The sequence below is a fragment of the Coptis chinensis genome, chromosome 8, assembly GCF_015680905.1.
Source record: "Coptis chinensis isolate HL-2020 chromosome 8, ASM1568090v1, whole genome shotgun sequence".
Lineage (NCBI taxonomy): Eukaryota > Viridiplantae > Streptophyta > Magnoliopsida > Ranunculales > Ranunculaceae > Coptis > Coptis chinensis.
This window is the reverse complement of record NC_141463.1, coordinates 42,397,935-42,412,261: the sequence shown is the minus strand read 5'-3', so window position 1 is coordinate 42,412,261 and position 14,327 is coordinate 42,397,935. Positions and strand designations below refer to the sequence as shown.

Here is a 14,327-nt window from a genome sequence, read left to right as displayed (position 1 = left end):
CACGCCATTTATCATCTATGGTTGCTAACCTATTAAGTGCCACTTGGTCCGATGGGGTGTAGGGTGCAACCCGTGAGGTTGTATCCGCCACCCATGCCAAGTCATTGCACGGAAAGATCGAATAATACTATTGGTGGGTCGCGACCGTGATCTACCTTAATCCAATCCGCGAAACGTGTACAAAAACAGAAAGAAACATAGCATAATACGCGAATTAGAACAGGCATAAGAAGGTACTTATGCCTCATGGTATGGGCTCGTGCTAAACTAGACATCAAAGTCCCGAAGGTCATAGAACCGGGCGTCCATTGGCTAAAGCAAGGAAAAACGCCGCAAGTGGCGCCATTCACGTAAGAAAAAAAACGCCATTCCCTAAAATGTTTAGCATAATCCAAAACATAACAGCCTTATGTTCATGGACAAAGCTACCAAGGGCAACGCTATAGTCCCCTTGGTCCTCAATACTGAAAAAATGCCTCGCCCCATAAGCCTCGCGGCAAAGACTCATAAGTATAGACATGCATATTATCGAATCCAATAGCACCATGGGTCTTGTATCTCAAATGGGCATAGCAAGTCCAAGAACAAATGCTAGCAAGAACCCGGTAATTTCCATTGGTTCATCGTTAATGTTGATGGAGAACACTTGTTCTCCATCCGGGTCTCTCAAAGAAAATGCAGTTATTATAGAAATAAGATGCAAGTCTTTGAGAATAAAGTTCACCGGTCTTACCATAAGAGGTTCCCACCCAACATATGTGATCACCTCAAAAACCAAGCACCGTAAGTAGTGCTTTGGAACAAATCTTCGGCGGACTGTTCCGCATTATTATGGGAGATGTAATCTCAAAACTACGCTCGGAATAGTTGCAAAACGACCGGCACAACGCCAAAAAAACCGGAATTTTTCTGGTCCAGAAGTCGCGCGCGCTGGCCAAATAAATGCTGGCGCCGCTTTGTATTTTAGAATTCCAAGAACTTAGCTGGTCGCTTTTGACTTGTAGCGCTGGCGCCTCGAAAGCAAATTTTTCTCGACAGAGTAGGGCGCTGAAGCGCCGCCAACTATACGCGGCGCGCGCCCGAAGCTGCGCTTTGTGAAAATGGAGACGCAAACGGGGAATCGCGGGTGTGAAGGGTGAGTGATGGGGTTTAGGTGTAGTGTGAAGTTGTGAGGGTAGATTGTATCAAGTTTATATAGGTTTAAAGTTGCTAGAATGGATCGGAAAGTTGCCAAAACTAATTACGGCAGCTTTCCGAAATCCTAAAATTTCCAAACTCGAAAACGGAAACAACTCACATCCCGGATTCCGATTCAAACCCAAGATTCTTATTTGGATTTTATGATTGAATGTACCTATTTAATCTAGATTTCATCCTACAATGATTCTCAATCATAGATAGGCCTAAACTCCATATTTTCACCTTACTCCAAAAGAAATTCTAACACTAGGGTTTTATATAAAATACACGAATTTGAAATGATAAAACCACCCCCAAACAAGTTGGGAAGGTGGGATCAATATGAAACAAGCACACATACCGAAAATAACCCTTTATATTATAATTTTTCATTCGAGGTCCTTTCACTTTACAAAATTCAAATTACGAGAATAAAAATTACATTACAATAAAAACAACAAAAATAAATAAAACAACAACTTATAAAACAAAAATAACTACGACTATCATCACCTCATCCTTCTAAACACCTCGCCAGGGAGGGCCGAGGGCACAGTCTGTAGTGGTGGCTCCTCGGCTCCGATGAGGTCCAGCAGCCAGCAAACCGGCGCCGTCCATTCGTCGATGACGCCATGCCTCAGAATGTCCCTCAGAGGCGTAGTGAACGATGCCCCTATGAAGCATAGCCACGGGAAGCGCTAGCATATCCACTCTAAATCATCCCGGGCTTCCATCTCATCCTCTCCTCCCATCTCTCATCCTCAGCCCTCCTCCAAACTTGTTGGACACACTCCTATAGATACGCTGGTTACGGTGCGGGGTAATGTAAATCCTCCGATGCGGGAGTTGCTTTCATCTTCAAAGATGATCTTAGTAATAAGCACTGGGAGAGGTGCCAAAGACCTTCCGAACCCCCTAATAATGTTCAAAAAACTCCGTGATGCAGAAATCATACTTTCCCCCGGAGTACCCATAGGGACGGAGGCAGGTCAGACCGATGTCACCGACCTTGTCCTGCCTAGGACATTCCGACCAATCCACCGAAATCAGAAGCCGGTTGGTTGGTCCCGGAGGGATGCTCGGGCGAACACAATGGGAGTTTGGATTGTAACTCCCATTGATGACAAGAACGCCATCAACGGCTCTCTACCGCCAAACCGGGGCCCTCTGTAAGGTGGCCTCCAGATGGATTCTAGGCGAATGCCTAAAATCTCACCAACAAACCCGATGTAGTCAACTCCTCCTCTTCTTCTTCACCAACAAAAAATCCTACTCCCTTCCAACTCCCTCGGTGTCAGTAGAACCGTCGGACCAAGTCTTCATGGTAGAAGTCTTCGTCGAAAGTATCGAGACTATTCCAGTCTCTACTAGCCATTTCGTCACCGTGAAATGGCGCGAAAAATGGTCGGCAGTGAAAACTTGTTCCTGCATGATTCGGGCGTTGTTGAGCCATTTGAAGTTTGAATACGGCTTGGGGTTTGTAGAGGGTGTGGTAGTGGTGGTTTAACTTGACCGACCAAGGAACAGAACAGGTGGTGGCGGTGTGGTGGTAGCGCCGCAGACCAATTTTTTTTTTATTCGGTGGTTTTTCTTGGGTTAAATTGGTGGAGTTTGTTTTGATTGGTGTTTGAAGTCGATTGGGGTTGGATTTGATTTTTGCTGGTTGTTTTAGTTTTTTTTATATGATTTTTGTTTTAGGTTTAAGCTTTAAGCTTGGCGCTAATGGCGGTGGAAGATGAAGAACGCCATGAACTGTTTCGTGAGAAGGTAAGAGCCGAAGCGCTCTCCATGGGCTGGTTGGCCCAAGCCCAAAATCGAAATTTTTGATTTTTCGATTTTTTCGCTAATTTCAAATCAAAATTCCCGCCGCTATCGGGTCCGATTTTTTAAATGAGATATGGAAATGATCAGAGAGAATTTCCTATCCAATGATCCATAAAACACTCTATTCCGACTTCAGATGACATACGTGATAGTGGAAAACGCCTCGAAATGCGCATGACGTAAGTTATGCTTAACGAATGAAATCTAAATTAATAGATTATGTCAATCCGAATCGTAATACAATAAAACGCCTAAGCAACTCTAATGGGACATAAAACATTTTAGTATCGAAACACGAACACCCCACCCCAAAACAATTTTTACAACGGCTTAGAAAAAAATTTTGTTTTAGCAATGGGTCTTTTAAAGTCGATTCCCGAGACTTCCTAGATTACTATGTTTATTTTATTTTTTATTTTTTATTTTATTTTTAAAAGGAAAACAATAAGCAATAAAGACATAGTTCACACCATAGAGAAACATGACTCAAAAATCCGAAAAAACATGCAAGAGTGGAAAACGGAACTATGTGAACCGTGGACTTAGATCCGTACTTACACCACACACTCCATAGGGAGGGCCCGTTACCTTTAATGGTGCACTCACCAATATATTGGAATGAAAGGAAATGCACCAACACAGAAATTTGAGTCGCTTATAGTCGATACTCAAGACTTTATCTAAAACATATGTATGAACATGCAGTTGATCATATATCAACAACCTAAAATAGTTGTGGATCATTCCATAAATAAATATCACAGAAAACATATCCAAACACAATCAAACACCAATTTTCCCTATGACTCAACCTAGTGATATGAAAGGGAAGTCGGATTACCCTATTGGTAACCTATCATGCACCTTCTTTTTAATTTTTGAATGAGTGGGTGTTCTAGTAAATAAGTGTGGAAAAGTGAATGGGTGTGGAGAATATGGTGGATATGGATAAGTTTTAGAAAGACAGCCCGCATTAATAATGAGGATGTGGTTTTAGCAATCAACTCATTCATTATGTGTGTAGGACTGCCTCAATTCTGAAAATGAAGGTGTCAAATAGGTTGTCCTTCCAGTATCCGCTTGCTAGAGGATTTAAAAATTATGAAGCACGAAGAAACAAATGGGATCGAAAGCAAACTCGAGATTCCTTTGAAAGGGTGGAAGGAGGGGGAGTCGAGGTGGATGTTGTGGAAGTTAGTTCTTGATAGGGTGAATTTTCACCTACTCGAAAAAACTCATCAAATTCCTCATCTAGATTGGTCATATCCACATTACTATGGTAGTCCTCTACATCTTTGAGAAAGTCATCTATCCCGGCCCTCATCAATAATATGTGTATCGACTAGTGTAGAATGGAAATATTGAGTCCGACTTTCCAAAGGAAAGAATTTTAGGCATATGACTATCGGGGGAACGTGTTGTTGAAATAATCTCGAGCAAAGCTCTCGATCATGCTAACCTCTCCATCCATAGATCGAATCGGGTAATCGTGGTCCTTGTTTTAAAAACATTGACTTCAAAAGAAAGATGGCCAAAAAGACATGGACATTGAACCATCACGCAATTAATGAGCGCGCATTGGTTGCGCCGTGAAAGGACGCCTAAAATAATCGGGACAGAGTCGTTAGCTTAATTTCTCAGACGAGGACTACAAAATCAGCCGGATAGTAGAAATCCTGAACTTTTACCAACACATTTTTCGACTACACCCTTAGGATACTTAATAGACCGATCAGCTAATTGCAAACGCCATTTTAGTGGGTTGCATCTTGTCTAGACCTATTTGTCTATACAAATAAAATGGGAGTAAGTTAACACTAGCCCCCGTGTCTAATAACGCCGTCGTCAGATAGGAATCTCCTAAGGTGCATTGTAGATAGGGATCTACCCGGGTCCTTGTACTTAACAATTCCATTATGTTCAGATAAGGTTGGGAATTGTTCGTTAAAAAGGCGCCTTTTGGTATATTTGTCTTACGCCTAGTAGAACACAATTCCTTAAGAAACTTAGCATGGTGTGGTAGCTTTTATAGCTTCGAGGAAAGGAAGGTTTATAGTTAGATTCTTGAAAACGCCCCTAATCTCCTCGTAAGTTGTATCTCTAGTTAACATGGCTAATTTTTGTGGAAACGGTGGTTTCGGATATTTAGCAATGGTATCACTTGATGTTTAACCGCGGCTTTCTTTCTTAGGTTGTGTTGTAACCGGTACCTCTACAAATGGTAGGCTCTTCAGTTTCTATTTCGCATCTAGTAAAATAGCGGTGTAGGGACTATCGGTGGGGTAACTATAGGCATAGTTACCTTTGTTATCAACCACTCTCGCCGTAACGGAGAGTGGTGATGGCATTTATCTCACCTACATTTTCATATTCATTACTATTATTATCGGTGACCTCAAAGGCTGTGTTTGTTGTTTTAGGATTAGGTATTGCGTTACTGAAACACACCTTTGGGTTGGGCTTTATCTTGAGCCAACCGTTGGGTTAAATTATTAACGGATTGTAGAAGCCGTTGGTTAGATTGAGCCATGGTTTGGAAAAGTTTTGGCTCACTTGTATGAAGGTGTCAAGACGATCCGGTTGGGTGGGTGTAGTGTTCACGGGTGGTGTGACCGAACTATTTCACGGAATTATTTATGGATGGATTTTGGTAGTTATTATTTACCTAACGATACCTCTATTAGTATTATAATTATTATAATTACCTTGACCTTGTGCTTGACCTTGTCGAGGTTGCACTTGGTTGTTATAATTATTAAAATTACCCCGACCCCTCGCCCTTGTCGAGTGGAGCTTGGTTAAAGCTCTGCGCGTGGCCTAACATATTAATGATTGTACCCTTGAGGTGTGACGCTTTGGTTATTCCTCCAACCGGTTGGGATTTTGTCTCCAAGCGGCGCGTAGGTTCACTATTAATGGAACAAGCCCTCGTTCATAGGCTATAGTGACGATTGGGAATCGGGATGCTGGGGCTCCAACATAAACTACATGGGTTTGAATTTACATTCATGACGGGGATAGACTTTTGTTGTACAGAAATGGCCTCTACCTTTTTAGTGAGTGATTCGATTAGAGTTTTAAGCTCGAATCGTGTTTAATTTCAAACATACCGGCGCCTTAACTGTTGAAGAAGAACTAGCTGAGGGGGATATCATCACTACCCCCAATTATTATTTTTAAGCTTTAGTTTGGTCTTCTAAAATTTATAAGCCTCCGGCTCCTTTACTTAAGAAACTACCCCCATTCATAATGTCAAGGACTTCTTTATGGTGATGTTGAAGTCCTTTGAAAAGGCACGAACTAACGGTCTTTTGCTAGGTTATGGTGTGGACACTCTATAAGCAGATCGGTGAAACGATTCCAAGCCTCTCAAAAATGATTCATGAGGATTTTGTCGAAAAGAAATAAATCTTGGAAAGCATCTCATCCGTCTTTAGGGGGGGTAAAAATGTTCCATAAACAAATTGAACAAGTTTAGCCCACGAGTCCACGTAATTAGGGCGCCAAGGCGCTTAACCAAGACGCCTTTATCGGCTAAGGTGAAAGGGAATACCCTTTAATTTAATTTGTTCAACCAACCGTAGGATGGTGGAATGTTGTTAGGACTTGTTCAATCCTACGCGATGTAGCCGTAAGGTTTTTCATGGTCTAAACCATGAAAAACGGGTAACAAATTAAAAATATTTGGAGGGATTCTCAAATCCCCGGTGGTCTGCTAGAACGATGCAAGATTTGGGGCTATCGCCAAGGCTTTGTAGAAGTCCGAGAGAGGAGTCTCTTTTCTTCCCCATTATATCGGTGGTGTGTGGAATAGTAGCTAGAGGTGTAGTTTGTGGTATACTAGATAGACTTGTTTGTTGATGTTGGTGTGTATTTACGTTAGGTGTTTTTGTTCGGCTAGACCTTAATCTCATGCAAGACTAAGTCGAGCTTAACTAAACATGCAACACTCCAAACAATTCTGATGTACTAGTATAAACCTCTAACAGAGATGCGAGGTGTGGAAGAAAGGAATACCTGATTTGCGTCCCTTGCTTCGGCTTATGAATACGCCTTGTGTACGCGTTCAGTATATATAAGAGAATAGAACATTGAAAAACTTGACAACTCGGTTCGAATCAAACCGTGAAATCCGAAAATTTCAGCTAAAGGCTGGCGCTTCTATCTTGAAGCGCCGGCCATGTAAATAAATTCGAAAGTCCAAGAACTTAGCGGGTCGCTCTTTTTGAAGGGCGCCGTTGTATTGATCAAATTCCAAGAACATACGCGGGTCGGTCGGCTCTTTGCAGCGGCTTCGATTTTTTCTCTCGAATTTTTCCAAAACTGAAACCAACCAACCACGGTATGAATCAAACAAGGGTGGGTGGGTGAAATGGGACTTAAAAATTACTAATTCTATTATGAAAACAATGCTAAAGTGCAACTAAGATGGCAGCGGCGCCATTTGATAACTATAAAATGAATAGTCTACCTACGAAATGAACTATGAATTCACAACGTAAGTAAACTAGAACTAAACTTTTACGTGGTTGATTATCAAAGTTTCCTACTCTCAAGTCTATCGAAAAATAGTGGAGTGGATAATTTCGCTCCACTCCTAGTGCTCTAGCATTGATGTTTTCTAATCTAACTAGTCGTTTTTAAGTCTATGAGAGTTTTACTGAAGGGAATTATACTACGATGCAACTACCCACCGGATGCAACTAGTCGGTTATCGAAATACTAAGGGGAATGCTACGTTGATTCTATGATAAGGAATTAGAGGGGATTGATTCCACCTTAACTCAACTTAATCCACTAACGATTTAATCGTCAGTAATCCGAATGAACTGCTTCAGAACAATTGGTTATTCCTAATCCCTAATTATACATGGCATTTCTACCAATTCATAACTAGCATGTGAACAATTAAACCCATTCTCATGGTGAACTAATCGTCTCTAGAGTGGAATAGAAAATACGGCGACTCTACGATAATCGAATCAAGCTTTCATCAAGGCTTCACAACCCCTCTAATGGAGGTTTAGCCTTGAATCATTCAATCATTTCCATTCAGATTAAAACTAAACATAATATAAAGCATTGAAATTTACTTAATTTAACAATAAGGAAATCTAATTTAATGACTAAATTGAAATAAGGACAGGAATTGAAATTAGATCTAGAATTGGAAATGACAAAAATCGAAATGGATAAAGAATACTACTTTATTGATCTAATCAAATGAAGAACAAGATTCAAGGTTTAATCTAATAAAATGAATAAGATTTGAGACTATACTTAATCAAAAAAAACAATTAAATAAAACTAGATCTAGAAGCTATTTTAATGGCTACTTTCTATTCTAAGCTATCTACTATTTTCTAACTACTATTGACTGCCATTAACACTGAAATCAAGCTTTTGTTTTATACATTCAGATCCAAAAATCGTGCATGGGCTTGGAGCCATGTTTTGGGCCGAGAATCGGCCCAAAACCCAATTCTTTCACCAAAAGGCCTCTTCAGCTGCAGTTGGCTTCCACAGACTTTTCGTCCACTTCTGCTCCTCTGATTGGGTCAAGGCTTAGACCATTGCAAAGCTCTTTCCGAGCGGTCGTTTTGACATAAGGTAGGCCTCAATCCGAGGTCTGAGTCCAAAGATATGGCATTCGGAAGTTCTGGCGACTTTTGCTCCTTTATCTCGCTAAAGTGGCACATTTACGCACATAATGGACTTTGAAGCCCGAAATACATAAAAAACAGCGTAATCAGTATTAACTCTTACTTATTATTCACATAATTGGTCTAACAAAGTATGATTATTAAGGGGTTAAAACTACGGTTTGGGCTCTTATCGACCCAATTCAAAGATGTATAGACATGGTAGCTCCCGGTTATAAACCCGATGATTTTCCGATATTGTTGCAAGAGTTTTGAGATTAAATTACATGAACTGATGACAGACTTACAAAAAGCATAACGATTTGGAAAAGCTTGGGCAGGTATCCTAGATTTATTGTTTTTTTAATAAGTAATTTATACTTAACAAAATAATACTCATTTTACTTTGATATAATTTTTTTAATGTTTTGCAGCATTATACACTATTGAATTCCAGAATAGAGGTTTACCGTACATGCTCACATTTTACTTTTTGGACAACGCCGAAGCCTACTACTCCTTCTCAAATCAATAAGCTCATATCTGGCGAGTTACCCCACCCAATTGAGGACAAAATTGCATATGAATTAGTTGTAGAATTCATGATTCATGGACCGTGTGGTGATGAAAACTTCGGTTTCCCTTGCATGGAAGAGAAGAAGTGTACTAAGTTCTATCCAAAACCTTTTAGTGAAGAGACAACTATTGATGACAATGAATTCACAATTCTACGAGGCGGAATAACAATCGAAAGGCAATGAAAAAGAAAATAGAAGTTGATAACAGATGGGTTGTTCCACACAATGTAGATTTGATAGTAAAGTACCAAGCTCATATTAATGTCGAACATTGCAACAAGGCCAGATCAATCAAGTACCTTTTCAAATACATTAACAAGGGAAGGGACAGAGCTACTGCAATTATTGTTGAAAACTTGGTTACAGACAACGACAGTAATCATCAAATAGTAAAGGATGTTGATGAAGTTGCAAATTTCTTAGACTATCGTTTATCCGCTTCGAAGGCGGTTTTGGGAGACTATTGAAATTTGATATTCAATACAGAAGTCCAGGGCGTTGAAAGGTTACCATTCCATCTTGAAGGTCAGCATTTGGTTTATTATAGTGAAAGAGATTATCCAAAAGATGTAATAAATCGGAAAAATGCTTCAAAAACAAAGTTCACGGAGTGGTTTACGGCAAATGTTGAGTATCCAGAATTAGCCAGGAATCTTACATATGTTGATTTTCCTACTAAATTTGTATGGAATAAAAAAGAAAAGAAGTGGAAGCCAAGGAAAAAAGGGAAGAAAGTTGGACGTGTGTACTACGCACATCCCACATCAGGAGAAAGATTCTATTTGAGGCTATTGCTGAATATTGTCAAAGGCCCTTTGAATTATGAAGATATTCGAACTGTTAATGGAAAAGTTTATCTAACTTTCAAAGCTGCACGTCAGGTATGTTTTTAATGACATTTTATCTTTAGTTTATATTGGTTTCTAACATAAATATGTTGTACATAATCTATAAATTAAAAACAATAAGGACTGGATAAATATGTTGTAAATGCATTAAAATAGACCTAATATTGACTTCTACTCCTACAATGGGCTGACAGTAGTAATTTTAGTCTTTTAGCAATGTTCATCCACATGCTTTCACTGCAGCTTAGGAAGCTTAATATTTTGAATGAAAATAAAAATTTCAAACTAGCAATCCACAATTTCAGATCCTCAACACAACCCCAATCGAAGCTATATGCCAATATTTAATCAAGTAGCAAAGGTCAATACCTGATTTTTTGGACTTAGCTTGGATGTTGAGAGAAAATCCATTTAGTCCCTTCCTCCATAGGGATTTTTCACTTTTTAGAGACATGAGTTGTTAGGTGTAACTATCTATGATAAGAGTAGAAAAACAACTTCGGTGAATCATACATATCCAACAATGATTGGTCCGAGGCTTGGTTGCTCATTGAAGCTCATGTAGGCTGGAGCTCCAAAGCTATGATATGTTTGGCATTTTAGAGAAGCAAATGCTGTTCAATTGTAATCTAGAAGAAAATAATATAGAACAGTTCTTGGGATGTCGAGGCACTAGGGCATAGATACAAAAGAATGGGATTGTTAATTTCAAATACTGAAATAATGGATATGAAAAGTTAGTTCAATAGCTTATAGCTCCTCAGGGATGCGATCAATGATAAATAGTTATCTTTATAGGCACTAGGGCATATATACAAAAGAATGGGATTGTTAATTCCTACAAAATAATGGATATGAAAAGTTAGTTCAACAGCTTATAGCTCCTCAGGGATGCTCTGGAGCATAGGCATCCAAGAACTGCGACACCCCTTATTAGCATCACTTAAAGGAAAGTAATGCATAAAGCCTACGTTCATATCACACTAAGATAAGCTTTCATTTCTATTATCGAGTCCAGAAATAGATGCTTTTATGATAGCTAAAGTTCACTTTATGGGATAGATACAAACTTGACAATTTCTAACTTGATGACGACATCCTGCCGTTTGAGACATTTAAGGTTCAAAAACTGGAAAAAGTAACCATCAAGTATCAAATATATAGTTTTTATAAGATTGCCCTAGGAAAGATAAAGAGGCATTCACTTACCAGTTTAAATTTTCAATACAATCGTTATTATCACCCAGCATGTGATTTTCCAGATCTTCTGATATTGGGTTATTATGATCCTTAAGCACCCCCTCCAATGGTACGTCATCATCTACATTCCCAGTTCCAAGATTCTTAAACTACAAAAGAGGAAGGCAGAATATCAGTATTACATTGAGAATAGAATATAAAAGAATTGGAGTAAATCACCTCTAATAAGAAAAAGAATCAAGATAAAAAAAATTACTATCAAAAATATTTACTGTATCAAAATCAAAAATTGAAATTACCGACTAATTTATATTTTGTATATTCAAATTCTAATGTATCATTTTGTTAAATTCTTCTATCAAGGAGCATGGACTACTAGAGGACGACAGCGAATGGGATGATGCTATGGAAGAAGCAAGCCATTGGCAACTTCCAAAATCTTTAAGACAATTGTTCGTCACTTTGATACTGCTTTGTGGGGTGACTTATCCTGATAAACTTTTTGAGAAACATCAAAAGCACCTCGGAGATGATATTTTGTTTCGATCTGAAAGAAAACAATAATGAGAATCTCCAACTCAATTGAAGAACATATTAGAAATGAGACTCTCTGAAATTGAACAAATTATGGCTGAAAAGGATTATCTCTCACAAACATTCCTGATTTCCGAAATTTGATATGTCTTCAAGGATCTCCACGAAAAACAGTTGATTCTTTGAAGAATTAGACTACGACGGCGCAATGAGTTGCGAAAAGAATATGAGATTCTTAACAACGGAATGAGCGTTAAGCGTGAGGTATTCAACTCTGTTAATGATGCGTTCGGTCTCAATCGAGGTGTTTTTTTTTTCGTAATGCGGATCTTGGAGGAACCGGCAAAACATATCTTTACAAAACAATAATTTCTAAACTTGATCCGAAGGAAAAATTGTTCTTGCAAATAAGGTTGCGTGCAGGATAGTTTGCACTCTTACTTCCGTGGAAGGACGACTCACTCTAGGTTTAAAATTGTTATTCCGACCGATGAAAAACACCAATTGTGACATCTCTCAAGGGACATTATTACCTGAACCTTATCAGCGAAATGATCTAATAGTGTGGGGACGAAGCACCAATGACTCATAGACATGGATTTGAGGTTGTAAACCGTACACTGGAGGACCTTTTTAAATCACAAGGCAAAGAATTTGGTGGTAAAACATTCCTAATGGGAGGAGATTTCAGACAAATATTACCAGTCATTCCAAGAGGCACAAGAACTAATGTTGTTGATGCTTCTATCAACAAGTCAAAATTATGGAAAAACTGCAAAGTTTTTCACTTAACTGAGAACATCATGCAAGATTGGAAATATAGACTCAGCTACAACAAACTCTATTGAAGAGTTTAGCAAATGGGTTTTAGACCTTGGAGATGGAAATCTGCCTGCTTCTAGATTGAGTGATGAAGTGGAATCAACTTGGATCAAAATTCCTGAAGACTTGCTTATTCCTGAGAGTGATGACCCAGTAGAAGATATTGTGTCATGCATATATCCGGATTTGGTCAACAAATATACAGATGTTCAGTATCTCAAAGAAAGAAGCATTCTAGCCCCAAGGAACGAAACGGTTGATGAAATTAATTCTACAATAATTTCAGAACTCCCGACAGAACTGAAGACATACTTAAGTGCAGACTCACTAAGTCCAATTGAAGGTAAACATGCTGAACAAGATGTTCTATACCCGACAGAATTCTTAAACACTCTTGAATTTTCCGGCATACCAAACCACAAACTGGATTTAAAAGTTGGTGTTCCTATTATGTTAATGAGAAACATTAATCAGAGTCAAGGACTATGCAATGGTACTAGGATGATCGTCACAAAATTGGCTTCGAAAGTGATATATGCAAATATTATTACAGGGAACAAAGTAGGAGATCCAGTTTTCATTCCAAGAACAGTATTGTCACCAAGCGATACAAAATGGCCATTTGTATTCAGAAGGAAGCAATTCCCTGTAAAAGTTTGTTTTGCTATGACCATAAACAAAAGCCAAGGACAAACTTTCGAAAAAGTTGGAATATATTTGCCAACACCAGTTTTCACGCGATGGGCGGTTATATGTTGCGGTTTCAAGAACAACATCATGAGAGGACTTTGAAGTTTTTGATCAAAAGGAATGGGAACGAGCCTGAAGGACACACACAAAACATTGTCTATAAAGAAGTGTTCAATTCCATCTGAAGGTTTTAACACTAAAGGTATTTTCTAAAACTAATGACTATTATATTTTTTATATTAAAATGGACCTGACACAGCTCTAATTATGTTGGTTTGTGTCGCAGTGTACCCTAAGTTAAACATAGTCATATGAATGCGTAGACTGATTTCAATGTATTGTCACCTGATCTATAGACCCATTATCCAGTCTATAGATAATGGGGTATTTATGACTCGGGAGTTTGAGCTGTTGATGGTGATAGTGATGGCGATGGGGCCCTTATTGCTATTCCGGAAGGTCACTCTCTCTTTGCTGATCTCTGTATAAGTTCATCACCTATGTGTGCCAAAGAAGTAGGTACAGGTTCTTACCGAAACAGGGCTTTATTGCCATCCCTGCTTACATGGGAAGGTTTGAACCGGGAAGAAAGTCATAACTGACCTTGGAGACAGGGAGTGACTTCCAGGGCTTGGAATGATTACTTGAGCCGGTAAAGCAGTTACAATTGCACTTCCATTCAGTTCACGAGTCAATCCTATCAGCTGATCAGCCTAATACTTAAGGACCGAGTTTCCTTTCTTCCTTCCTCAGGTAATATCTTCTATTTAGTACAGAACAGAGTGTAAAGAATGGATTATAGGTTTAATTACCTCACCCTTACCAAATCGCTCACCGGTCTTTGGATCACCGCAACAAACCGGGCGAGGTATTATCAACTTCGGATCCAAAGCGAAAGGGGATGCTAGGGTGATACATTCAAGAAAGTTAAAGTGTTGGAAACCGATGCTACGAGCATATCCGACAAACAAGAGAAGAAAGAACATTGGTTGCAAAGGGTATCGAGGCAG

At 39.1% G+C, this 14,327-nt stretch overlaps 1 protein-coding gene across 1 annotated transcript; it reads left to right on the top strand.

Moving 5' to 3' along the window:
• The first annotated feature begins 9,402 nt into the window (after positions 1-9,402).
• LOC147481503 (uncharacterized) lies at positions 9,403-13,419 on the top strand. The gene is made up of 3 exons (XM_086578958.1): positions 9,403-9,598; positions 9,710-10,104; positions 12,616-13,419. Exons 1-3 carry the CDS (start codon positions 9,403-9,405, stop codon positions 13,417-13,419), a joined length of 1,395 nt encoding a protein of 464 aa, XP_086435084.1.
• The last annotated feature ends 908 nt before the right edge of the window (positions 13,420-14,327 follow it).

What these genes read in the sequence shown, in the direction of transcription:
- LOC147481503 (XM_086578958.1), top strand. Translation starts at nt 9,403, where the DNA reads ATGAAAAAGAAAATAGAAGTTGATAACAGATGGGTTGTTCCACACAAT. An exon ending in CTTGGTTACAGACAACGACA is followed by an intron (nt 9,599 to 9,709) that starts GTAATCATCAAA and finishes TATTCAATACAG; the next exon opens with AAGTCCAGGGCGTTGAAAGG. An exon ending in CTTTCAAAGCTGCACGTCAG is followed by an intron (nt 10,105 to 12,615) that starts GTATGTTTTTAA and finishes ACATCATGCAAG; the next exon opens with ATTGGAAATATAGACTCAGC.